Source organism: Chenopodium quinoa, unplaced genomic scaffold (genome assembly GCF_001683475.1).
Source record: "Chenopodium quinoa cultivar QQ74 unplaced genomic scaffold, ASM168347v1, whole genome shotgun sequence".
NCBI classification, from domain to species: Eukaryota; Viridiplantae; Streptophyta; class Magnoliopsida; order Caryophyllales; family Amaranthaceae; genus Chenopodium; species Chenopodium quinoa.
The window spans coordinates 1,730,210-1,757,547 of record NW_018744718.1 but is presented as its reverse complement, the minus strand read 5'-3'; the positions used below and the strand labels follow the sequence as shown (position 1 = coordinate 1,757,547).

Sequence of the window (27,338 nt, the reverse complement as noted above, 5' to 3'; positions counted from 1 at the left end):
GCAGTACCGTTGGTACATATTCTGTTGGTACAACATGAAATTAAATGCAGAAATGTAGATTGGACCAAAACTAATTTAATAACGTAAGTAGTAGCTTTTGTATAATTAAAATTTTCAGCTTTGACGTTTTACTAATTTTAGAAATATTCCCCACAAAAGAAAAATAGTCCACCGTCAATCCGCTTATTAATTGGGCACGTTTCGTTAGCACACATTTCCTTCGAGATGGGAGACATACAGCATTTTATTGACCTATTTATTTATTTTATTTTTTTAAGAGGAGAAGATTTTATTGACTTTTGACCGAAATTGATACGTAGTTGTTTGAGTGAATCATTCCAAGTCTAGCCCTTTTGTGTGCATGTGTTTGGTCAACTTTACCACGTTTGAAGCCAAGTTATATTCAAATATGTTTATTACATCTTCCATATTGGCGGTTCTTTATAACTAACTAGATCTCCCTATATATACTTCATAATATGGTGCATACTCTGTACACGTATATATCTTACTCTATACGTGTTTATTATACGTAGTATTACTTTGTATGTGATTCAGCATTCGGGCTAATTACAAAATTGTAAAACAATTCATTCAATTTGTATCTAATGTTGTTCACTCGTCAAAACAACTTTGATAAAGGGCTTGTTTGGTAAATGGCTTTTTAATTGGCTTTTTCATTTTGGTCAAACATCCAAAATTTGTGTTTGGAAAATGGCATTTTCAGCATCTAAAAAGCTGGCTTTTAAGTCAAAATGAAAAAGCTACTTGGAGTGGCTTTTGGCTATCAAAGTTACTAATAACATCTAACAACCAATTTTACCAAACATGTTTTTAGGCTAATAAAATGTCAAACAGCCAACAAAAAAGCCAATACAAACAGCCAGTCAAACTAGCCAATCAAATCAGTCGATAGCTAACAGCCAACAATCAATTGCCAAACAACAAGATCACCTTCAAGAAGCAACTCCTCCGCCTTGTTTTGGAAATCTATCTTTGACTAACAAATTGAATGACCTCTCTTAATGGTTTGAATTCAAAATCGCTTCTCACACTAACTATATACTCACAAAGTTGAGTGGTAGTAGTACTCTATGAAAATTGAAAATAAACAAATTCGAATTATGATATCAATCACCCCCAATTAATCCTTTTTCTCCTTCAATGATGTCATCCCATACATCATCAAGATTTTTCAAAAAGTTTTCCTAAATTTTTTTTCCCTCAAGTTGTCATGCATGAAAATTTCAAAAAATTAAAATTCAATGCCATTCTTATTTCTAAGTGATGGTACGTTCGACGAGAATTGTGAAGAGGATGATTGAATTACTCATCGATGGCTTTGATGATTACTTTAATATTTAATGGCTATTATCACTTATATAATTACCATTACCCTTTCCTTACATACCCTCATTCAATTCAATTCCATTTCATTATGTTTCCTCTAATCATACCAAATGCACTCTCAGTTGTATTCTCATGGATCTCCTTGCTTTTGATTGTTTAGTTATATTAGTTTGGTTACAATATAATGTTAGTAGTGTCTCTTCATGTATGAGTTTTAGGTTACGTGGCTAAGAATTTAATCCTACATTAATATGAAGGCTGAATTTTAATTTTCTATAGTAGTTGCATGCTTGCATCAACTAATTTGCACTTTGCAAGTATTTAACCAAAAGCGTATTAGTAATATTTATCTTTCCAAAAACCCACATTTTGTGAATTAATTATTTTATATTGTATTGAATTTTTTATTCTAATTTGTGCATCGCACGAGTGTCATACAGGACAATATATCATAGCTTATTGTTTGATTAACAGTTTGTTAAGTTTTGGCGGGAAAGTTTGTTAGGCAATTTTATTTCAATTTTGTCTTTTTATGCTTAGCTCTTGACAGCTGGATTAGGGGAATCTTTTCTGTTAAGACATGCCTTATTAATGCAGTCTTGAGTTGTAATTGGCGATTATGAAAATGAATTACAACTTCTCATCCTAACCTCTTTTTGTCTCTATTCTGTTTCTCTCTATTCTGTTCTTCAATCTTCTTCTTCTATTTTTTGGGTTTTCTGGAAAGCTTGAGCTGAAATCAGCTCACATAAGGCCTTGAACCTTATTAGTGGTATCAGAGCAAACGTTGATCTCTCTGTATAAGTCTGGCACCATCACTCACTACTCGAGTGACTAAGATGGAGGCACATTTGCAAGCACTGGAGAAACGGTTTGAAGCTCAATCACTGGCTGCAAATCAGAAGTTGGAAGAGTTATCTCTGGCTTCAAATTGGAAGTTCAAAGATATTTTGCACATGATGCAGGCGATTAAGGAGCAGATGTTGGATTGCGGATCTTCTCCTAGATATGAGGATCGTTTCAGCCAGCCTAAATTGGGGTATACTCCTAAACTTGAGTTCCCTAAGTTTGATGGCACTAACCCTAGATTATGGATTAAAAAATGCTGTAAATATTTCACTATGTGCAAAATTCCTGATGATTATAAAGTTGATTTGGCTTCTCTTAATATGGTAGATAAAGCTGAAAATTGGGTGTCTAGCTATTTGTCTTCTAGAACTCTTGTTGATTGGCAGGATTTTGTGATTGATGTGAATGGTCTCTTTAAGGATGAAATTGGGGTGAATGTGGTAGAGGAATTTAATAAATTACAGCAAACTGGTAGTATCGAGACATATGTTGATGAATTTGAGAATTTAAGAGCTATTATGTTGCAGAATAGTCTTGTTTTTCCTGAAAAATACTTGTTAGAAAGTTTTGTTGGAGGATTGAAGCCTGGAATTTGACCTTTTGTGAGAGCATTCAAACCTCAGACCATCACTGATGCTATTGAATATTCTAGATTACAACATGAATCTATTACTGTTAACTTCCAAAAATACACTAAGCCATCCTCTTATTCTGCTAAGTCTTACCAGCTAGTAACCAACACAAACACTTTTAAACCACCCCTTTTGCCTACCCCAAACACTAAACCTTTCACTACCCACAAATCTACTTCTAAGCCGTTTCTGAAACCTAAATACGTCCCAGTTGACGTTAGGGAAGAAAAAATTGCTAAGGGCTTGTGTTACTATTGTGATGCCCCTTATGACAGAAATCATGTGTGTCAATTTAAAGAACCCCAACTTTTTACAGTTGAGATTCCTGGCTTGGATGAGGTAGATGCCGCAGTTGTTAGTTTGGAGGAGAATGATGATGATGTGCTTTCTAACCCTAGGATATCTCTGAGTGCCCTGTCAAGGAGTCAGAATTTTCATACTATGAGAGTTAAGGCAATGGTGTATCGGAAGCCTTTACAGACTCTCATTGATTCTGGAAGTACCCATAACTTCTTGGACAGACAATTGGCAGAGGAATTGGGGTGTAAGGTCAAAAGGATTATTGATCAGGCAGTAACAGTAGCTGATGGGAATCACTTAATTTGTGATTCAGTGTGTAAGAATTTTTCTTGGACTTTGGGGGGTCATACCTTTACTGCTGATGTAATATTAATTGCCCTGGGGAGCTGTGAGATGGTTCTAGGTGTGCTGTGGTTAAGCACTCTGGGTTCCATTTCATGGAATTTCAAACAATTAACAATGAAGTTTGTCATTGGTCAGAATGAGGTGGAGCTAAAGGGTGTCCCTGCTCAGAAATTAAAGGTTAGTGAGAACTGCCCTTCAGCTAAGCTGATGGAGTGTGCTAGTCAGGTTTGTTTTATGCAGCTTACTAGGTTGGAACAGTCAACTAGCTTGGTACAATTGTCTGAGAGTAAGTTGGAGTATAGGGAGTTGGATCAGTTGAAGGACTAGTTTGCATTTGTTTTTGAGGAACCCACTGATTTACCCCCTAGTAGAGGAGTTTTTTTTATCACAGAATCAACTTGGAACCTGATAGCAGGGCAGTAAACATAAGACCTTACAGGTACCCTCTTAAGCAAAAGGATGTGATTGAGCAATTAGTTCATGAAATGTTAGAGAGGGGCATCATACAGAACAGCTCTAGTCCATTTGCATCTCCAGTTGTTCTGGTGGGGAAAAAGGATGGCACCTGGAGACTTTGTGTAGACTACAGGGAGCTCAATAAGAAGACAATCAAAAACAAGTTTCCTATTCCTGTTTTAGAGGAACTTATTGATGAGCTTGCAGGTGCTGTTGTGTTCAGCAAGTTGGATTTGAGGGCTGGTTATCACCAGTTAAGAATCCACCCAAATTATGTGTTCAAGACTGCCTTTAAGACTCATGAGGGTCACTATGAGTTTTTAGTGATTCCCTTTGGGTTAACCAATGCTCCCTCTTCTTTTCAGAGTTGGATGAACTCAGTGTTCAAACCTTTGCTTAGAAAATGTGTTCTAGTTTTCTTTGATGATATTCTGGTGTATAGCAAGAGCTTAACTGAGCATTGGCAACACTTATATGTTGTGTTTACTTTAATGAAACATCATAGCCTTTATGCAAAGTCTAGTAAATGTTCTTTTGCCACTCACAAAGTTGAATATCTGGGCCATTTCATATCCTAAAAGGGGGTAGAAACTGATCGAGCTAAGGTGGATGCTGTGACTTCTTGGCCTGTTCCTGCTACTATGAAAGAATTGAGAAGTTTTCTAGGGCTAGCAGGGTATTACAGAAAGTTTGTTAAGGGATATGCTATTATAAGTAAACCCTTGACTGAATTATTGAAAAATGGGGCTTTTAAGTGGTCTAAGGATGCTCAGTTGACTTTTGACAGGCTGAAAGGTGCTTTAAGTACTGCTCCAGTGTTGGCTGTCCCTGATTTCAATAAACAGTATGTAATTGAAACTGATGCCTCAAAATCTGGGATTGGTGCAATGTTAATGCAGGATAACCATCCCATTGCTTTCATCAGCAGAACTTTAGTTCCTAAATGGCAAAAGTTATCTGTGTATGAGAAAGAGTTGCTAGCTATGGTATTTGTTGTTCACAAATGGGAGCAATACTTAACTGGTGCCCATTTTATTGTCAGAACTGACCAGAAGAGTCTGAAATGGTTACTGGAACAGAAGATATCAACTCCATTTCAGCAATTCTGGCTATCCAAATTTATGGGATTCTCCTATTGAAATTCAATATAGGTCTGGTAAGGAGAATCTGGTTGCAGATGCTCTCTCCAGGGTTCAAGGTTCTCACATTCTTTTATTAGCTATCTCAGTAGTAGATTCTGACTTGGCTTCTCTTATTAAGGCTAGCTACTCCCTTAATGATAATACTCAAGCTATTATAGATGACTTGTCTAAAGGAGTTTCTTCTGTTCTTGGTTTTAGTTTGCAAGATGGTTTTCTGAGAAGGAATGGAAAAATTGTTGTGGGACCATGTGACAACCTTAGGAAGAAATTGTTGCACTGGCAGCATGCTTCACTGGAGGCTGGACATTCTGGTAGAGATCAGACCCTAAAAAGGTTACAGGGCATTTTCTATTGGAAAGGATTGGCTAAGGATGTTAGCCAATTTGTGAGGAAATGCACTATCTGTCAAGCTTTTAAATATGATACAGCTGCAAAACCTGGGAAATTACAACCTCTTCCCATTCCCGAGCAGGTTTGGGCTGACATTTCCCTGGTTTACCCTTATCCATGGGTAAAAATGTGATTTTTGTGGTGGTGGATAGGTTGAGTAAGTATGCTCACTTTATGGCTCTTAAACATCCTTTTTTTGTATGGATGTAGCCCAAGTTTACCTTGATTGTGTTTTTAAGCTTCATGGGTGGCCTATGAGTATTGTGATTGATAGAGATTCTATTTTTCTCAGCCAGTTTTGGAAGGGATTGTTCACTCTTCATGGTACTGAATTTTTATTGTCCTCTTCTTATCACCCTGAAACTGATGGACAAACTGAAGTAGTGAATAGGTGTTTGGAGTCCTATTTAAGATATGTCTCTAGTGACAGACCTAAAGATTGGTGGAAGTATCTTCCTGTTGCAGAATGGTGGTATAACACCCATTTTCACACCTCTGCCAAGATGACACCTTATGAGATAGTCTATAATCAGCCACCCCCTCTCCATTTGCCTTATTTACCAGGTGAATCCAGCATTGAATTGGTTGATAGATGTATGCAAAGAAGGGAGGAAATGATAACCATTCTCAAACAGAATTTGATTGGTGCTCAAAACAGAATGAAAGTGCAGGCAGATAAAAAGAGGTCTGAGAGATCTTTTGATGTTGGTGACTGGGTTTGGTTAAAGCTGCAGCAATACAGGCAACAGTCTGTTCACTCTAGAACCTGTAACAAGTTGGTAGCTAAATTTTTTGGACCTTTTAAGGTCGTAGCTAAGATTGGTAAAGTGGCTTATAGAATTCAATTGCCTGCTCATGCTAAAATTCATGATGTTTTTCATGTTTCCCAGTTAAAAGCCTTTACTGGGCCTTTGCCTGTTGTAGCCTTGATTCCTGAAATGCAAGAAGCTCCCTCTTCTGCTATACCTTTACCTACTGCAATCCTGATACCAGAATTGCTCGGATTAGTGATGAGTCTGTTGAGCAATTCTTAGTTCATTGGGCTAATCTTCCTGCTCATGATGCTACATAGATGGCTAAAGCTGACTTTGAGGCTCAATTCCCTGGGTTCTTGTCACAGACTTGAGGACAAGTCTTTTTGATGGGGGAGGATATGATACAGGACAATATATCAATATATCATAGCTTATCCTTTGATTAATTGTTTGTTAAGTTTTGGCGGGAAAGTTTGTTAGGCAACTTTATTTCAATTTTGTCTTTTTATGCTTAGCTCTTGACAACTGGATTAGGGGATTCTTTTCCGCTAAGACATGCCTTATTAATGCAGTCTTGAGTTGTAAATGGCGATTATGAAAATGAATTACAACTTCTCATCCTAACCTCTTTCTCTCTCTATTCTGTTTCTCTCTATTCTGTTCTTCAATCTTCTTCTTCTATTTTCTGGGTTTTCTGGAAAGCTTGAGCTGAAATCAGCTCACATAAGGCCTTGAACCTTATCAGAGTGCTAATCTAGTTAAGTGTTATAACGTTCTCCTTGTTCGTCAAATAGTGAAAATTCTTGTGTTCTGGTCAATTATACGTAGTATATGTTTTCAACATATATGCTCTTTAAAAAAAATACAAGTAATAATAATTAAAAAAAAAAAGTGGAGTTGCATGAAGCTTCTACAATATTATAGGACTATATTAAAGCTAGAGGGTTCTACTAACTTCTTCATATTCATATATGTCTATATCAAACTCAACCAATTATATATTTAGTGAATCAAATTAAAACCACCTTATTTAGCTTATTAGCTATATATATATATTCCAAATAACTTAAAGATACCAATTTAATAACAAAATCTTCAAAAATAAACATACATAACATATTATTAATTTATTATGTTACATTAGCAAATGGGAGGAAGAATGATGGAGAAGTTGAGAGGATTGGTGGCACAAGAACCAGTTATAGCAGCATCTTGCCTCATTGCTACCATTGGTGTTTCACTTCCTCTTTTCGTCAAGCCTTTGTTAGATGCATCATCGTCGTCGTCATCATCAAACAAGCACACCGATCAACGTCGTTTCAGTGACATTCTTGTTGCTGTTACTGGACCTTCTGATAAATGATCATACAAACAAGGTTAATTGAGTAAATTATATTATGTTAATTGTATATCTTATCTTATTGGTTTCTACTCGGTAGTCAACTAGTTTTAATTCCTTTTTATAGTATGATGGAGTAATGTATTATATGTAAATAGAAAGTTTAGTGCATCATGGATCAACTTTATTATTATTATTTTTTTGAATAGTAATCAACTTTATTAATTAGCATCAACTATTAATAATTTATATTATATGTTACATTATCTCTGTGAGTCTACGGTACATTATGTCACTATTTAATTGTTAACGCTAATTGTTATTTGAGAGTGAGGGATAGCTCAAGTGGTTAGAGCTCCCCTCTCGATCCCAAGTGATCCTGAAATCGATTCCCATCACCCGCTGAAAATAAAAAAACAGACATACAAAAATATTGATCATGAAAATAAAAAAAATAAAAAAGGAATCGACCACAGTGGGAGTCGAACCCACGACCTTTTGATCCGAAGTCAAACGCGCTAATCCACTGCGCTATGCGGTCTTCTTGTTGCTAGAGGTAGATGTTATATGTATAGTTACTTATTGTGCACATTGCTAAACTAGATAATGACCTCTCTTGCAATAGATTTGTTAACTTTTGTGCTGATATACTACTTCCGTTAATGGCTATCTGCAATTTTTGAATATTTTATATCTCACAAATAATACCCTAAAATTGCAGATAACTATTAGCAGAAGTAGAAAAAACCAAGTTATACGAGGTGTTAGGCAACAATTTTGGAATTGATCCGCCAATAAATGTGATCCTAGACTCCTAGTATTACTCCTAAATTCGTGACTTATTATACACACGTCATCAGTCTTTATCATGCATTATATTACACCAAAAGTTTATTAGTATCACCTCCTGTGTGAGTTTATTACTAAATGTTGAGAGTTGTAATTCTCATTTAAGATATCTAAGGTTTTTACATCAGTCTATTTTAAAATTTTTCACACATGTAGTAGATTTTTGAGTGTTATTGCTATGTCCTTTATTTGAGGATTTTTTCTCATTGATACACTAAAGAATTGAATTGGTGAAGCAGTCAAGTAGTCAAAGGTGTGACTTAGGTCTTACTGTCTTGGTGTCTAACGTACTAAGGTCTAATTAAGGTGATAATATGTTCCATCGGATTAGAAAAGAGAAATCACCATTCTTATATATACATTCTATCTTAATCTAAGTGTCAAATGTTAAGCTTGTTACAAATCTTTAGGCTCAAAGAAAGAGTACAAAAGGGAATAAGTAAGGGCAGTTTGGTTTAGTTAGTTAGATTGATAGACATGAGCAATTATTAGAGGTATATATATATAATATGTACTTTTTATAAATGGATTTTTTTTTTAAAAATTTCTTATGAAAATGTGACGAACCAAATCCGGAAAATGACATTTAAAATACAGTAGTTAAAAACTTAAAATCAGAGCTGTCAAAAACCGACCCGAACTGGTGAATCCGAACCGTTTTGAACTGTTCCAAGAAGAAGCCGAACCGCTAAGAACCTGTTATTTTAAAATCGTAAACTGACCCGACCGGATTTTTAAAAACCTGAAACTGAACCGATCTGAATGTTTGAGAACCGTTAATGAACCGTACCCGATATCAAGCCGAACTGATACAACCCGAAACCTAGAACAACCCGAACCGATTACTTTTGAACCCGATAGCAACCTGACCCATTATAAACCAAAATCGTTTAAACCCAACAAAAACCCGGTAAACCCAAATCGTTTACAACCTGTAACTGGTTAGGATTTAACCGTTTATAACCTGTGATAAGTTATGAACGAACCGTTTACAAATCGTAATCGGTTATAACCGAACCGTTTATAATCCGTAAGTCCGTAAATTGTTATGATCGTAGATTTTTTTTCTTCTCTTTTTTTGGTATATTTTATCGATAGTAAAACAAAAGGGTTTAATTTGAACTATAAAGTATTTATATTGAAGAGGTTTGGAATTTTGATGTCATTAAAACTCTTATGCTACAACATTATCGTCCTCTAACGAGTAATGACTTATGGAACACTATATTGTATTAAAATAATTAAAAATCTAAATCAAAAGCTAGCTCTAGATTTGTTAGTATTATTTGATCCTTAAAATCATTATACAAAAAGGGACATAAAGTTAAACAACTAATTAATACTGCGTATGATCTACTGAATAACTAATTAAAGAATATTGAGGATATACGATATATGTTAACGAAATTCGTTTAAAACTGGCAAAACTAGTAGTCAAACCGACTAAGTTCAACTTGAACCGATTACAACCCGACCCGATTAGGACCCGATATGTGTTGATTCAAAACCCGCTTTAAACTGACAAACCCCATTTTTAAACCGACCGAAATTAACCCGAACCGATTATGACCCGAACCAATTATAACCCGACCCGAAAAAAACTGTAATTAAAATAAACCAAACCGAATTGACCCGAAATTATTTAAAACCGACCCGAACTAACCCGTTAAAAACCGACCCGTTACAAACCGAAAACCGATAAACCGAACCCAAAACTGAACCGAAAACCCGATTGACACCCCTACTTAAAATAGGGTGAGCCTAGGGGTGAATTTGAGTTGCTCGAGTTCGGCTTGACTCGCGATGTTAACGAGCACGAGTTGAGCAAGGTCTAACTCGACACGATAAGCTTGTGAGCAATTCGATTATATATTTTATTAACATATACGAAATAGAAGTTACCATGTTTAAAATAATTTGACACTTAATAAGACTTAATTTATATTATAAAAAAAGAAAGAGTAAATCTTTAATAATTAATAAATAAAAATGAAAATAAACTATGCAAAGTAAACAAAAATAAATAAAGGCCTATAATCTTTAACATGACCAAAACCTTAACGAGCAAATTGTGAGCTACTCGACTCGAAACTTTAACTAGCACGAGTTGAGGAAGCTTTATTAATTTGAAATTTTAGCGAGCATGACTTGAACACATGTAAAAAGTTTCTGAGTCGAGTTGAGCATTCCCCAGCTCGTCATCGATTGACTAGTAGCAATTTAGCACCCCTAGGTGACGGAGAATATTATTTTGTAAATGGGCCTATATGGCTATATCCACTTAGCAAAATAGCCTAGTGGATTGAACTGTTGAACTAATAAGCATTCATAAGATGACAAAAGAGTTCACATCTTCCAATCTCACAACCTAACATTCTTCAAACATTTGATTAGTTTACCTAAGAGAATTTTCTTCATTTTATACCGTGTTTGATTGGCACCTAATATATCATCCTAGATTCCAAATCATCATAAATTTCATATATTTTAATATAAATTATAATGGTACACAAGAATGTTTTTAGGTCGACGACCATTTCCTAGTGGCCCAATTTTACCAAGCATTAATTTAATTGTAATCTTGTGAAAAAATAATTAAGGTAGTTGAAAGTATCTCTAAGATTAATAAGAACGTTGATGGACCGTTACTCTACATAGTGGATTTACTATAGGTGGTTGTTATTTTCAATTGCATGCGTAGAAAAAATTGTCACACCCATATTTGTGATGTGTGTTTTTGTGGAGTGATGATGAATTGTGGACTTTCTTATGTTATCTTTGAGTGATTTTGATGCTAGATGTTATTTTCAAGTGTTATAATGTACAAAGTGAATGGTGTTCTTTCTTGTGATTTGATACCTCGGCTCCCATAATCATTCATGAAGAAAACAACTATTTCTTTACTTTTCTAAGTACTTTGTAACGGTTTCCGAAAACTAGCTTCCTAATTTTATTTATTTTTGTTGACTAGAAAACACTTTACAATGCAAATAGACCGTTCATTCACTTGAATAGTGCTCATCATGGTGTACATCCATATAAAGGGTGTTATTTGACTAACAATTGATGAATCAATTATAAGACATTGACATACATTTAGGCAACTAGAAATAAAGACCGTAACTTGAGGCTTATTTGGTATCACTATCAATGAACTTTAGTTTTTAGTTTTTAATAATTAGATATAATAAAACTTGTTAATTTATTTTTATTTTTATTTTTTATTTTTTTATTTTTATTTTTTTTTACGGGAATGAACTAAAATTAGTCATGCACAAGTCAATTCTTTTATTTTTGTTTTCATAATAAACGAGCCTTTTTAGCTAAGGTTCCATAGAATTTGACACAGGACATTATTTTCCAAGCGTGGTGTAACAAGTTTAGGAATTCGTCCAAGAATGTAAGTTTAGGTGGTCAGTGGTGTGCTTATGGTTTTGCTATGTTGAAGCCCTACATGAAAGAGATTTAAGCTGATGTTGGCCTATGTTTTTTTGAAAAAATATTCAAAGTAAATTCTTAACTAAATTTTAGTAATTATTCAAAGTCCTTTTTTTGTTGTGTGTACGCAAATCCCCCACCCAGAAGATGCTAATTAGGATCTAGAAATTGCTCATACTTCCTTCCTTTTAAGAGAGTCATAGACTCATAGTTCTGTCCCAAAAAAAAAAAAAAAAAAAGTCATACTCCGTAGTTTAATTAAAAGAATGTACGGAACAAAGCTAAAGACTAGAGCGTATATTAATTAATACACTAGCTAGAAAATACGATCAAATAATTTTGCTGAAACTGTTCAGATTTAAATTCAAATTGGGTCAAACTAACACGAGAGTAAATTATTACATTAAAATTGTAAAGGATAATAATCCCTTTATTTATTCCTTGATACTCTTTAGGTTGATGGTCAAAGATATCATTTATTCTTAGTCAATGTACCTAGACAAGTACTCAAATATATCTAGTCGTATTATATTGCTTACTCATGTACTATATATACTCGTGAAATCGCATCAATATTTTTTTTTTGATAAAATGAAATCGCATCAATATAATTTAATCTTTTGAACATTTTTTTCGAGTCCAATCATATAAATCACGGAGTGTTAACATTTTTTTTTTCAGCATTAATTACAAACTTAAAATGCCAAAAGTAAAGTATAATCTCCCACTTTTATTGCCTCTTAACTAATGACTATATATCATCTTCTGTTTGATGATGACATTACAAAATCGAGGTACAAAACATACATAAAAACAAAATAAAAAAGACATAATCATGATTATAACCCATAATTAATCTTGTATTAACCTCTAATTAAATTAACCCTTGAGCACATCTTGAGGAGAAAGAGGAGGAGTATCCAACTGATAAAGATTCAAAGAAGGACCAACAAACCTAAACAAAATCCAACCTCCAATAATAATAAAAATAGAAGCATAAGCAAATTTATTAACCCAAAAAAGAAACCCTTTTTCACCCATATACAACTCTATTGCTTTTTCAGACAAACTCATTTCTTCCCATTTTTTCTTATTATCTGCCACTGCCTTCATCATTGGTGTTTCACCGGATTCTTGTTGTCGTCTCCGCTTTCTTGATCCTCTACGGAACTTTATCTCCACCGTTTCCGGCGGTGTTAATGGAGGAACTGATGTTGGTTGTTCGTTGTTGCTTTGGCCATTGCTCGTGCTGCGAATACGAGGGAGATGAACTCTTGGGAGTGATCTTGGTTGTGAGAATTGAATAAGGGGTGTTAATGGTGATTTTAAGACTTGGGTGTGGAGGAATTTAGAGGTGTTCATTGTTTTTTTTTTTTTTTAGTTTTGGTTTGTTAGTTTGATGAGTGGATGAATGAATGGATGGATTTTGTTATCTTTAAGTTTGTTGGTTTTGGATATGGGATTGTTAGATGATTGATTTGGGATGTTGAAGTAAAGTAGCTAAAGTTGTTTGTTTGGGCTATGAGTTTAAGGGTCTTACTTGTTTGGGCCTTTTAGTTCATATCTCTTAAGTTGAGAAATTGGAGAAATAGGGTCCCAAAATGGAAAATGTAGTTTCGGATTATAATTGATTCGGGTCATGAGCTACATTTTTAGAGTGATGAGCTACTTCAAACAAATTTCTTTTTTCATCTATGATACATACATCCACGAGCCTTATATGTGTTGTAGTTAAATTTGAGAATTATAACAAAATCACACATTGACCCATGTATGCTTAATAATCCCTAATCTTTCTTTTTCAAACTTCTTATCATATTCATATTTTCTTAAAGGAGAAATATGTTTGATTTTATGCATATTTAACAGAATCTTATTTTTTACTCATTGGGCTTAATTATTTAATGTTGTCAACACAATTTACAAATGGTCAGCGACTCAAGTTATGAAAGATATGGTAGGTTGCCACTTTGCAAGTCAAAGTTCTAGAAGAAGAAAAAGTTGCAATGTGAATTCAGTTATTACCTCAACAACAACATTTCTACAACAAGCTAACAACACGGTAATACTCAAAACAGCTAACAACCTAATAACCTATGATGACCGACCAAGTCCAAAACAAGGTTCAATTCATGAAATAAATTCCCCAACACTGCCTATTGGCTGACTACTACTAGTGGTTTAGTGCTGCTTACTTCAATAATGACCATCTATTAAATGTGGCTGAGCGTTTTTAAAATGATTTGTTAATAGTGTGTAAAATTTGAACCTTCTACTTAACCTATACTACAACACGTACAAATCCTTTAATTTAATTCTTAATCTTAAGTTCTAACACCAGTGAGTACCTGGTAATTTTTTTTTACTTTTTAAAAGAACCATTGACTTGTTGAGTAACAGTAGATCAACATGTCACTGCACTTGGCAATCTACCAGAAACTATAGGTGTTACATTCAGGTCAATCAGGTGTTTGATTCTACTAGACTATTAGTTATACATACCCTATATAACTACTCCCTCCGTTTTTAAATACTTGCTCCATTTCTCCATGCGCGGAGTTTTAGGAGAAATTGGATAAAAGTAATAAAATATGAAGGTGTGGGATAGTTGAGAAAATAAAAAATTGTAAAAAACAAAAAAAGTGGAAGAATAGGAGGAGAGAGAGTATTATGTTGGGTCCACTAAGTGTGAGTAATGAATTAAATATTGTAAATGCTTTCAAAAAAAGGAAATGGAGCAAATATTTAAAAACGGCCGGAAAAGAAAAGTGGAGCAAGTATTTAAAAACGGAGGGAATATATAAGATACAAAATGAAACCTGAAATGAGTTGATTTTAAATCAAATTGATTGAGTTAGTTTTTGATACCATAAAAGTGTCAAAAACACAACCGACTTGACCCGATCTGAAACTGACCCATAAAAGGTTTCTGAACTGAGCTGAAATTAAGTTAATCCAATTCAAATTTTGATTATAAGAACATAAGATTTTTTTATTTTTTTTTGACAATAGCATAAGAATTTAACATAACTCAAGTTTAAAAATCAACCCGGCTCAAACATCACCGAATCCAATCTAGAAATCCGAATTGACCCTTGTTTTTTTTATTATTATTATTTTTTAAACAACCGAATTTACATTTCTATGTGCATTTACCAAAAAAAAAAAACACAGACTGACAGTCGCTCACTGACTAATCAAAAAACCGAAATGCTGTACGCAACCACTCCCCAACACTTCACCTCACTCACCACCCACTTCACCACGCGCCGCCCTCTCCTCCGCCGCCATTCTCTCTCCTACACCCACACCACAATGTCCACCACCACCATCGAACACATCGTCCTCTTCAACATCAAACCCACCGCAACCACAACCCAACTCTCCACCATGCTCACCTCTCTCAACTCCCTCACCACTCTCCCAATGGTCCTCCACCTCTCCGCCGGAAAACTCCACAAAAACCGCTCTTCCTCCTTCTCCTTCACCCACATCCTCCACTCTCGTTACCGCACCAAACAACACCTCGCCGACTACTCCTCCCACCCCGATCATCTATCCGCTGTTCGAACCACCGTTTTACCCATTTGCGACGACCTCATTGCCGTCGATTGGGTCGCGGAGAATCTCGACGGTCCGATTGGGGTTAATCCTGGTTCCGCCATTAGAGTTCAGCTGATCAAGCTTAAACAAGATGTTGAAGAGGAGAAAAAGGGGGAAGTGATTCAAGTGATTAGCGGATTGAAGGGGAGTTTTAGCGGAATTGAACAGTTAACTGTTGGTGAGAATTTTTCGCCGGAAAGAGCTAAAGGGTTTCAGATTTGCTCAATTGGGGTTTTTGGTGGGATTCATGAATTGGATTCTTTGGAGTTGAATTCTGAGATTGGTAATAAGAAAGATAAGGTTAGGGATTCTATTGATTCTCTCGTCATTGTTGATTATGTTGTTCCATTGTCGCCTTCGAATCGATCAGGCTAGTGTTTGATTCATGATTTCTCGATCATGTAACATTTTGATCATGTAACAATCATGTAATTCACTGCCTGCTTTTAAGATATGCTTGAAATGATGATATGTTGTTATATCATAGAAAATGGCCAATTATTTTTGTGACAATATAGAAATGAGGCCTAATTAACAGCTTGAACAAGCAAGATTTCAACAAACAGAGCGTTCTAATGATCTAATTTATGCTAAACTCGAAAACGACAAGACTAAATGAGACCAATCCATGTATATTAATGTATTGAAAACCAGTCAGTCATGGTATCAGATAAGGGAGAAAGTACAAAATTAACTCAGTTAACAAGTGAGGGAGGTAAGAGTTGTCTGATATCATACATACATTACTCTTCACTCTCTTGAGCGTTTCTTTTATTTGTACCGGAAACGAGCTCAGCTTCAACTGACTGAGTAGGCAGCCTTTCGTACTTTCTTGATCCAGAAGGAAGTATATGCTTCCCTAGAGCCAAAGTGTTTCTAAGCTTCTCGTAATGCCACCGTTGCTGTATATACACTATCACTGCAAGGCCTATCGCCAAAACAGGTATAGCGATGTCCCCAAACTCGGAGTAAAAATCAAAATTTCGGTTCACAAACTCGTATTCCTCTGAGAAAAACGGATTAGATACTGGCCCTCTAATAAAATCATACACGTGAGGAAGAAGTCTGACAATAGTGATCCCCATGTAATATAGTTTTCGAAGAGGCTTACAGTCTATCTGCCATAAAATATTTCCAATCAACTGCGGAAGAAGGAAAAGATCTTGAAGCAAACCTATGTACTCCTGAAAAAGAGTTTCCCAAGGCTTCAATGTGTGAGGGATTCCTGTTGTGTCCACATATTGCTCTTTCCAAGTAGGCGTTTGGCCAGTCTTCAAGGAATGGGAAATCAAAGCAATTATATACCCAACAATGTGTATGACCAAAGTAATAACAAGAACTCGTTTTTCAGTGGGAATCGCCGGTGTGTGTCAGTAGAACTCTGTGAGAGTAACTTGACACGAGAAATCCACACTTTTTGGCAGAGCCTAACAGTAATTAGAAGACACACCAGCACAAGAAGCTTCACAACATAGTCAATTACCTTCATCCACTCACTCCTCTCAAGATCTTCAGAAGCCTCCAAATTGTTGTTCCGTGAAAGAGCTTGTACACCAATAACAAGAGGAAGAGCGTATCCAATGACTTGACTTCCTAGCATGACAAGAGACATGTAAGGAAGAGAATCTGCAGAATCTCTTGTATAAATAAGTTGGCTCAGTATGCAACCAATGGCAATAGAGAGGGTCAAAATCTTGAGAATCCCCTCAAAGTCACTCCTAGAAAGAATATCTACTCTCTGCTTTCTGTACATAATAGGAAGAGAGAGAAGCTTGACTGGCTGAAAGTAGAAAGGGTCGTCTTCTGTCCTTTTACTGGATATGGAAACACTAGCTGTTGGAGTAACTAGCCATTGAGCTGTAGTGGGCGGATATGCAATAACGACTTCAATCAAACAATCGAGGCTGCCTTCAAGGTCCATGCTCTCATTTAACATCTTCCATGAGGCCCTGACATCTCTGCAACCAATCAAATACATCCTTCCAACGTGCTGATCATAAATACCCTCCAGAAACAGCATAGAAAAGTTCTTATAAGGTCCTCCCCTGAGCTTAAACTGAGTGGAAACATTCAAAAGCAACTGTCTCTCAGTATAAGCAGCTTTTGTGTGGTAAGGAGTTTCAAGACTAGCCGTGGAGTCATTAGAGAACCAGTTACGCCCAAACATGGGACCAAGAGAAAGCACCTCCATCTCAATGTCAGTTCTTGATGGCTGAGAAACAGGTATAGGATCAGGTACAGCTGATACATGAAGTGTAAGGTCTTCTGCAAGAAGTCTGAGACTTTCAGAATAATCCTCTGAGTCCTGAAGTGTAGGAAATGTCAGCAATGATTTCTTGATGACAGTTCCAAAATTGAAAGGCTCGTACTTCTCCAGTATAGCACCTGCTGCATCAATTTTTGAATAGTGATAGAACGGCTGTGCATATTTGTAACTGTCAGAAATGTAATCCAAGCTCTGATAAAGCATTTCAAGTGACAAAGGGAAGTAAGGGGGATTACTCGTCTCGATACTTGATATGCTACCGAGAAGAATGCTTCTTTGTTTAATGGAGAATGACCGAGGTATGTACAAACAAATTCGAGAATTGCAGTAATCACCTTCTACACCCACAACTCCAAGGCAACCAATCATGCAAAGTTGTCCAGTGGAAGAATTCCAGATCTCCTCAGCAACAAGCGTCATGTTTCCCAATCCACTTCTTTGATTTTCGATGAACAGAATGTTGGGAACATCAAAGGCTCTAAATACTGCAGAAACCCTTGCCATTACACCATTATCCTGTGTTTTTTTAGTTACACAGACAATGTTGTGCACAAGAATTCTCACATCCTTGAAGCTTCCATCTGTACTGTTTATTTGTTTATCTGAAGCAAAAGGACCAAACTTGCTACAAAATTCATCAGTGCCATTGCATTGCCAATGAGGCACAACTACAAAAGCCCTATCAATGGAATTTTTTTTAAGTGTTGAACAAAAATCAGCACCCTTGTAGGGCTCTATGCCGCTACTTATGGAAGTATCCGAGTATGGATATGGATTACATGCCTTTGCTATAATCTCATCAGAGCTAAATTCATAGTCACGAGCATTAGCCTGCATCTGAGATGTGATTTTAACTTTATCAAAGTACTTTGGACTTGTTTTCGAGTTTAAACTCCGCACCTCACCTTGAATGGCCCTGTTCTTTAGACTAGCTTTCTTTGGAATGTTAAGAACGATTAGGATTTGCTCATCCTGCAGCAGAGTTGGCTGATTATCACTTGAGCCTGAATCACTAGAATCAGGCTGACGGGAAGGCAGCATGGTGCTACCCAACAAACACAGCATTTTCTCCCCACCATTTTTTCTTGATTCAGCATATACCCCTTGGAGACTAATAAGAAGCTGAGAATGTTGGCTCCACATGGAAAATTCTGGGCCTTTAAGCACTCGTTCACTCATAGTTGCCAAAGGGAGACTAGAGGTAATCACAAAATAAAGATAGCCATTGACAGCTACAATCCTTTTAGACCGATGAGCACTGCTAACATCAGTCAATTTGAAAGATACAAGCTTATACGGCGGCATCAAACGAGAAGCGTTGTATAGTTCATAATCATAACTAGATGACATTCTCGGTGGTCTATCATCAAATGGCAACAAAGGTGCACTAGTTCCTTCTTGCTCCCAATCTCCATTATTAAAGAAAATCTCATTCTTAATCCTATCAATTACATTGTCATCAATTTTCAGTTCAGTAGCAGAAGATATGACTTTAGAACATGCTTTTTTCACTTCATCTAAACGATCATATTGGGGGGCTCTTCTAATAGCATCATCTTCCACCTCAGATTCGGCATCCACGAAATCCAAATCGAATTCGCAACTCGTAAATCCAATCAACATAAACACTAACAATAATACATGTAGAGTCCAAATTGGCAAAACCCTCATGATCAATTATTCAATTCATACAAATTAACCAAAATAGAAAGAAACCCACTTCAAAAAATGCAATTAACCACTAATCTTGCAAAACCCAGTTGCTCAAATCCACAAATTCACATGATTTCAAAGTCTCCCTAATCATCAGTTGCAGCAAAAGTACTAATTTCAAGAGTTTGGTCAAACACCCAGAAAGTAAGATCTTGATTTCTAGCTACCAAAGTATCTAATTCAACTAACTAAGCAATGATCAAATATCACAAATCATACTAAATACAGTAAATTTGAGCATAAATTAGAGTAAAACTGACCTTAAACAAGGTATCTGAATCCGAAAATCAAGGGGTCGAACAGTTGGATTCAACTATGATTTTGTAATTGAAGGTGAATCAAGTATGAAGTGTAAAGTTTGGAGATTTAGTGAGTAGGTTGGAGGAAAGAATGTTGGAGAAGCGCATGGAGTGAGTGAAGTTGAAGAAAGCTGAAAGAAGATGATGGCGTAACAACTACAATTATTTTTTGGTCTGATTTTGGAGTTTGGACACAATGACACATCATTCAGTAAACGTTGACTTTGTTCCTCACACCAAGTCTTGTAGGGAAAAAAAAAAAAAAAAAAAAAGTTTGCCGAGTAAACAACCATTAGTACTAAAGAGTAGTGATAAACACAAATGTTTTAAAAAATCCGGTTTACATTAAATTGTAAACGGCGGATGGCGGCAACAAATAGAAAAGAACTTTGTTACCAATTTCATTCATACGTCACACATTTCATTTCTTCTCTCTTCTTCTTTTTTCTCTCTCTTCCTCATAATTTACTTTCTCTCTCTTCCTCAATTTTCTCACTCTTCCATTTTGACTTGATTTTCTTCAATATTTTGTGATTTGATCTGTTTTGCTTCAATTTTTAGTGCTTTGATCTGATTTTCTACCTTCTTTTTCACTTGCGAACTTGTTTCTCGCTAATTTCAGGTTTGTTACTTAATTTTTTGTGCATTTTTGTTAGTTTTTAGTGGATTTGATTCGATTTTTAGGTTTTTTTAATTTTGTTCTTCTACTCTTTTGTAGTGCTTATTTACTACTAATCTCTGCAATGGTGAAGAAGAAGAGTAAAAATTTGGAGTTATAGTTAGATGATGTTTGATTAGGGGATTTGGCTCCCACCAATCGGAATGCGCCACATGGGCCAATCAGGTCCTGCCAAGTGTCCCCCAGTTGGACATCTCAGGGCTTGCCACGTGGCACATGCTTATTCGTCCACCCTGGACTTATTATGTCATGACACGTGGCATACTCCATGCCTCATGGAGAAGCCGGTCACCTAGGCCCAACTTCCGAGGGAAGCCCAATCAGCCCAAGGTTAACCTAAACCTAGATTGGCACGTTTCTCGAGGTTATAAATACCTCCCTTAAACCTCATTAAGAGAGATTACGCGAACAACGCAGATTACACACATTAAATACTCTCACCTAGAGAGACCCAATCACTTTAATTTCCGCATTAATTACTCCTTAATCAAGTACTAACTTGACCGTCGGAGGCAGATCTCTAACCATCCGGAGCATCCGTTTGTTTTGCAGGTACAGGCGTCCGGTTCCAGTCTCGGAATTGTAACTCTCCCGCAGGACATCAGAAAACCCCGAAACATTTTGGCGCCGTCTGTGGGGAGAGTACTTCTGAGATGGCATCCACGTTTGTACCGGCTCCTGAAGAGAGGCGTCCCCTGGACGACCCTCTAGTTCAGTCGGACCACGATACTGAGAATGAATTTGAAGTTGAAGCTCACACAGCTTCAGACGGGACCCTAAGGGCCCGACGTACCCGTCATACCGAAAGGAGGGAACGGGAACATCTTCAAACTGGAAGTGAGCCAGCAGGCGCACCGCCTGTTCGGCAGCAGCCGACTGATGGGTCTGCTCCCATCACAAGGGACGAACTCATGACCTTCATGAGGGACTTCAAGGGAGAAATTCAAGAGTTGATCAACAAGAAGCCGCCTGCTCTGGACAAGGAGCAGTCGGCTAAGAAACCCTCCACTTCACGGAAGAGGAAGCCAGTTCAAGGGCGAGAGGCAACCCCTCATCCTAAATCTAGGAAGTGGGAGCCACCTGCCCTTGATTTCACAAAATACCGTTTTCCTACTCCAGGAAATAGGAAACCTGTTCGTCATATTCAGGCGGACGGGTCGAGGAAAACATACACAGACGCTCGGCTACTGCTGAGCAGAAGAAGAGTGACCGATTGTCAGAGTCGGCCTCTACTTCATACTTCCAAGACAGTCTGTGAAATACCTCGATGAGGCATACTTAGTCGTATCATGAGAGTCAGTCAGGCGGCACCTCCCGTCAGTCCGGCTTTCATAGCGACCAGGCGGTACCAAACTTACCGTTTGTACCGCAACAACAATATTTTTTACAGCCACCTCCGTTTGGTGGACATGCAACAAAAAATGTCCAACCTATGGACTGGCAGCTACGGTTGCTTAGACTTGGTGAACAGCCGTCGGCCTTCTCCAAGGAAATTACTGAAGCCGCTCAGCCGGCCAAAGTGAAAAATGTATTAGTAGGCGCCTATGACGGCACTACTAACCCAGAAGACCATCTGATGGCATTCACTAACCTGATGTACCTTCAAGGGTTGGATGATCCCACTTGGTGCAAGTGTTTCCCAGCGACTCTCAAAGGAATCGCACAACAATGGTTTGGCAACCTGCCGACTGGTTGTGTAAATAACTTCAAGACGCTTGCTTACTTATTCACCTCCAACTTCGCCATGAACATCCCTGTGAAGAAGACGACCCTTGATTTAGGAACAATTCAGCAGGGCGAGAAGGAGGGGCTTCGTTCTTACATCAGGCGGTTTAACCTGATGAGAATACATATTCAAGGGTTACCGGATGAAGTAGCCTATACTGACTTTTTCAGAGGTCTCAAAGACGGGTCGACCTTCAAATTTGATTTGGTCCGAAAGAGGGTGGCGACTCTTCAAGAGGCCTTGATTGAAGCGGAAGCCTATATACAGGCGACTGATCTTTGTAGTACGGTAAAACAGTCAGACGGGAGAAGGTCCGACAAAAGAGAAGGACGACAGAAACAGTCGTCAAACAAAGACGAGAAGAGAAAAGAGGTCTGGGCGGCTGATTCCTCTAAACAGCCGGCCCAGAAGAAGAAAAAAGAATTCAAACCATACTCCCCAAAGTATGCGTTTAACAAGGATAGCCAATTTATCTAAAGGAAATCAAGGGACAGATCTCAATTGAGAAGCCGGTCCCCATGAAGGGTTCTGCAAACAACCGGAACCAAGAAAAATTCTATGATTATCATGAAGATGTTGGTCATCACACCAATGAATGCATCAGTCTCATGCGGTATCTGGACCACCTGGCTGAGCAAGGTGATCTTGACACTTATGTCAAGAAATCTACGGGGAACACTTCCTCGAAAAAGCAGTCGGCCAAAAAGAATCAACAGGCCGACAGCTCCGATACAGATGATGCAGTCGTCTACACCATTGCAGGCGACTTCTCAGGAGGCGGCCCCACTATTAGGGGCAACAAAGACAATATCAGACGGTTAGATTTAAATTCCGTTCACCAAGAACGGCCCTCCAAATATTCATTTCCTGAGATTGTCATCACTGAAGAAGATCTAGGAGGGGTAAGAGGGCCGCATGACGACCCTATCGTTATTGAATGTAAAGTGGCCAACCAAAGAGTTGGCCGAATCCTCATAGATACCGGAAGCTCCTCAGATCTCATCAGTAGCAAATGTCTGTCGAAACTAAAATATCAGACTGATTGCATACATCCGGCATCCCACCCTTTAGTAGGGTTTGGAGGAGGAGGAGTCCACCCAGTGGGACGAGTGGATTTATCCATCCGCCTGGGCGAAAAAGGGGAAGGACGACACATGGTAGTCCGGTTCCTGGTAGTAGAAGAACTCTCGGCCTACAACATGATTCTGGGACGACCAACCCTGAATAATTCCAAGGCTGTTATAATCCCATCTCTTATGTTGCTCAAGTTTGAGAGGGATAATGGAACAGTCGGGTCCCTAAGGGGAGATCAGAGGATGGCCCAAGAGTGCTATCTCTCGGATGTCAAGCCCACTTTTATGGCCACTGGGTCGAGAGGTAAAAAAATAGACCTTGACAATGTCAAGGAGAATGCGCCTGTTCAAGAAGCAGGCTGCAAGAAGAGAAAGGCATCCCAGACGGGGGCCGCAAGAAAAGACAGAAAATAGCAATCATTGGCAGAGGAGCGGTTGGATGAATTCCGCCCTCAGCCAGCTGGTGAGCATACGGACCTGATCTTAGATGACTCGCGTCCTGACAGAACAATCAAGGTTGGGACGACTGCTCTAAGGGACCTGGGTGACGACTTGCACAAACTATTGAAAGAATACAAGGACATCTTTGCATTCAAAGTCCATGAAATGCCAGGCATTAGTCCTGATCTGGCGGTACATAAACTGGCCGTGGATTCGAAAAAGAAGCTGGTACGGCAGAAGAAGCGGAACCATGGCGAAGAACGAAGTCAGGCGGCAGCCGCCGAAGTTAAAAAATTACTTGATGCAGGGTTCATTCGGCAATGTTACTTCCCAGACTGGGTTGCAAATGTGGTGCTTGTTAAAAAGCCGAATGGCACCTGGCGAATGTGTGTAGACTACACAGACTTAAACAAGGCGTGCCCCAAAGACAGTTACCCTCTGCCTAAAATTGATAACCTGGTCGACTCAACAGCCGGCCATGCTTTGATGAGCTTTATGGACGTCTACTCTGGTTTCCATAAAATTCCTTTATGGAAGAAAGATCAGGAGAAGACGGCCTTCGTCACTGATCAGGGGTTATACTGTTACACGGTCATGCCGTTTGGTCTTAAGAATGCCCCGGCCACTTTCCAGCGAATGATAAACACTGTGTTCTTTGATCAGATTGGGAGCGAGGCATATATTGATGATATGATTGTCAAGTCTAAACTTCAGAAAGATCATCTGTCGGACCTCCGAGAAACTTTCGCCACACTCAGGCGGCACCATGTCATGCTCAATCCCAGGAAATGTTTCTTTGGAGTTGAGTCTGGGAAATTTCTCGGATTCCTTATCAATCAGAGAGGAATAAAGGCGAACCCTGAGAAGGTGCAGGTGGTCATCGACATGCAGTCGCCTCGTACCATCCGAGAGGTTCAGAAGTTAACAGGTTGTCTGGCGGCCTTGGGAAGATTTCTAAGCCGATCAGGCGACAAATGCCTATACTTTTTCCAGGCAATTAAGAAAAAGGCAAGGTTTGAATGGGGGCCGGATGCTGAGGCGGCCTTCCAGAAATTGAAAGTTCACTTGCATTCCTTGCCGAGGCTGGTCAGCCCTTTGCCCAAAGAAGTACTCTACATGTACCTGGCCGTCTCTGATCATGCGTTAAGCGCTGTTCTCCTTGCTGAAAGAGACGGCTGTCAGCTCCCGGTCTACTTTGTCAGTCACGTACTGAAAAATGCCGAGTTGAGGTATCCCTTAGTGGAGAAATTTGGTCTTGCACTCTTCATGGCTGTTAAAAAATTGAAGCCCTACTTTTTGGCACATGCAGTCGTCGTGTATACAGACCAACCTATCAAGCGGCCACTGACCATCATGGAGTCGTCAGGCCGAATGATCAAATGGGCCATATAAATACAGAGCCTCGAAGTTACCTTCGAGCCTAGAAAAGCAGTGAATGGGCAAGCCTTTTCTGACTTTATTGTTGAGATGACTCGTCCTCCTGACTCTCAAGTTCCAGACCAAGTCTGGAAGGTATATGTGGACGGAAGCTCTACTTCAAATGGTTGTGGAGCAGGCGTCATATGTCAGTCGCCAGAGGGCGACAGGTACGAGTATGCTCTACGCTTCAGTTTTCAGGCCTCAAACAATGAGGCAGAATATGAAGCTTTACTAGCCGGAATCCGCATGTGCAAGGCGGCAGGGGCAAGAAAAATAGACGCATGTTCCGATTCACAATTGATAGTGAGTCAGTACAATGGCGAATACGAAGCAACCCATCCGGCCATGATCAAGTATTTACAGGCGGTCCGACAAGCAGTCGGCTCCCTTGAGGATTTCCATCTGACCCAAGTGCCGAGATCAGAAAACAACCAGGCGGATGCACTTTCAAAATTAGCATCATCCGCCTCCTGTGATACTCCTCGAACTGTTTTTTGGGAAGTAATGGAGAAGAGAAGCATCGAGGAAGACCCTATTGGAATCCTAGACAGAAGCTCAACCTGGATGGATCCAATCAGGGCATATCTGACAAACGGTACCCTGCCGGATGATCATCAACAGGCGGCAGCACTGAGAAAACGAGCAACCAGTTTTGAAATAATAAAGGGAGAACTTCACAAAAGGGGGTACCTTCAACCCTTCTTAAAGTGTGTTACTCCAGAAAAGGGACGAGAGATACTAGACGATCTTCACTCTGGTTACTGATATACGTGTTTTATACAATGGTTTTCCCCGGTTTTATTGCATGATTTTGTATGGTTTTGAGCTCTACGGAGCTATTTCTTGCTAACAATCTCTTCTTTAGTGTATTCGATTGTTTTAGTAAGCTTTTCAGGAATATGAAGCGTTTCTAGGCAATTGGACGTGTTTTTAGTAGATTCGGAAGAGTTGATAGCCAAGAACTGAAATTTATGTGGAATGCCCGATCGGGCAGGCTTCGCCCGGTCAGACCGGGCGATGAAGAAATCAAGTTATGAGATGCAATTTTGGAAACGTGTTACGCGCGCCCGACCGGGCGAGGTTCGCCCGGTCAGACCGGGCAAAGAAGGAAAACTGTCGTATTTTACGCAGCCTTCCTCCGCCCGATCGGGCGAGGTCCGCCCGGTCAGACCGGGCAAAGCTCAAGAACGCGTATTTTCTTATTTTTCCGAAATATTATCTTTTGGGGGTATAAATACCCTTTTGTAATTAACTTTTAGACAGTTAGTTTTTCATTAGTTTTCTCCTTAAGCCCTAGAAAACTCTCAAGAACCCTAGTTTTATTTTCTTAAGCAATTTCAATCTTTAATCCTAGTTTTATTAATTGTTCCTCAAGAATTCAAGATCATCAATTGAAGTATTTGGTATTTCTTACTTTCCATCTCTTTTATTTATTTTATAGTTCTTTAATTATGTGTTCTCTATTAGATCTTGTTTTTGATTTAATTATGATTTGTGAGTAGTTTCCTTAATCCGGGATCTTGCTAAGCCCGATTATGATTGATGTATAAAGTAGATCTTTAAATTCCCCAATAATAATCCCAATTGACATGCTTAATTGATTGTGTTTATGCCAATACTAGATTAGGGATAATTAGTATTGTTATCATCCCTTTGTTCTTATTGCAACGGAAGTTGGGTATTAACGGGATTAGGTTATTTCAATTAAGGGTTTGAAGATCATCACGGAAGTAGATGATTGAATAATTAGGAATCTAGGCATGGTGTTTAATGTCCCTTATTCGCTTGATTCCACGGAAGTAGGCTTGATAGTTAATTTGGGAAGCCATTGATAACTCGGAAGAGACCTTTGGTATTATTATTAGGGATTGCTTTTCTTCTTGTCAATTGATTTATATATTGGGGGTAGATTTATTAGTTTATCAATCATAATCGTGGTGATGCTTGATCTTGGATGCTTTAGTTTATTGATTAATATTTCCTCTAGTTAATTGTGTTATTTAATAAATTAGTTGATTATTATCATCCATTATTGATTGGTCACGTGCTTAGTGATTAATTGAGTCTGATTAATTGAATGAACCATAGTCTCTTGGGATTCGATCCTTACTTGCCCTACTACACAGTTAGAAGGAATAGTTAGGTTATTTTTGTTAGGTACGCGATAAGCCTATCAAATTTTGGCGCCGTTGCCGGGGACTAACGGTTTTCATCTAATTATTTGTGATTCGTTTTTGCTAAGATTTTGGTTTGTTGCTTTGGCTATTATTAACT

General features: G+C 38.2%; 3 protein-coding genes and 1 non-coding gene across 4 annotated transcripts; 1 reads left to right on the top strand and 3 right to left on the bottom strand.

Moving 5' to 3' along the window:
• Positions 1–8,025: 8,025 nt before the first annotated feature.
• On the bottom strand, positions 8,026–8,099 carry TRNAR-UCG. The gene has a single exon. It is a non-coding gene; the product is annotated as a tRNA-Arg (tRNA).
• A 4,456-nt stretch (positions 8,100–12,555) lies between these two features.
• On the bottom strand, positions 12,556–13,295 carry LOC110703308. Its single transcript, XM_021881094.1, has one exon. It carries the CDS (start codon positions 13,205–13,207, stop codon positions 12,725–12,727), a length of 483 nt encoding a protein of 160 aa, XP_021736786.1. The 5' UTR covers positions 13,208–13,295; the 3' UTR covers positions 12,556–12,724.
• Positions 13,296–14,595: 1,300 nt separating this feature from the next.
• LOC110703307 (stress-response A/B barrel domain-containing protein UP3-like) lies at positions 14,596–16,043 on the top strand. Its single transcript, XM_021881092.1, has one exon. The coding sequence runs from the start codon at positions 14,990–14,992 to the stop codon at positions 15,821–15,823; it is 834 nt and encodes a 277-aa protein (XP_021736784.1). The 5' UTR covers positions 14,596–14,989; the 3' UTR covers positions 15,824–16,043.
• Positions 16,044–16,191: 148 nt separating this feature from the next.
• On the bottom strand, positions 16,192–19,385 carry LOC110703101. Its single transcript, XM_021880856.1, has 2 exons — positions 16,899–19,385; positions 16,192–16,719 (listed from the first exon to the last, which is right to left on the bottom strand). The coding sequence occupies exons 1-2, from the start codon at positions 19,383–19,385 to the stop codon at positions 16,192–16,194; spliced, it is 3,015 nt and encodes a 1,004-aa protein (XP_021736548.1).
• Positions 19,386–27,338: the final 7,953 nt, after the last annotated feature.

What these genes read in the sequence shown, in the direction of transcription:
- LOC110703101 (XM_021880856.1), bottom strand. Translation starts at nt 19,385, where the DNA reads ATGAGGGTTTTGCCAATTTGGACTCTACATGTATTATTGTTAGTGTTT. An exon ending in TTGTGAAGCTTCTTGTGCTG is followed by an intron (nt 16,720 to 16,898) that starts GTGTGTCTTCTA and finishes CATTCCTTGAAG; the next exon opens with ACTGGCCAAACGCCTACTTG.
- LOC110703308 (XM_021881094.1), bottom strand. Translation starts at nt 13,207, where the DNA reads ATGAACACCTCTAAATTCCTCCACACCCAAGTCTTAAAATCACCATTA.
- LOC110703307 (XM_021881092.1), top strand. Translation starts at nt 14,990, where the DNA reads ATGTGCATTTACCAAAAAAAAAAAACACAGACTGACAGTCGCTCACTG.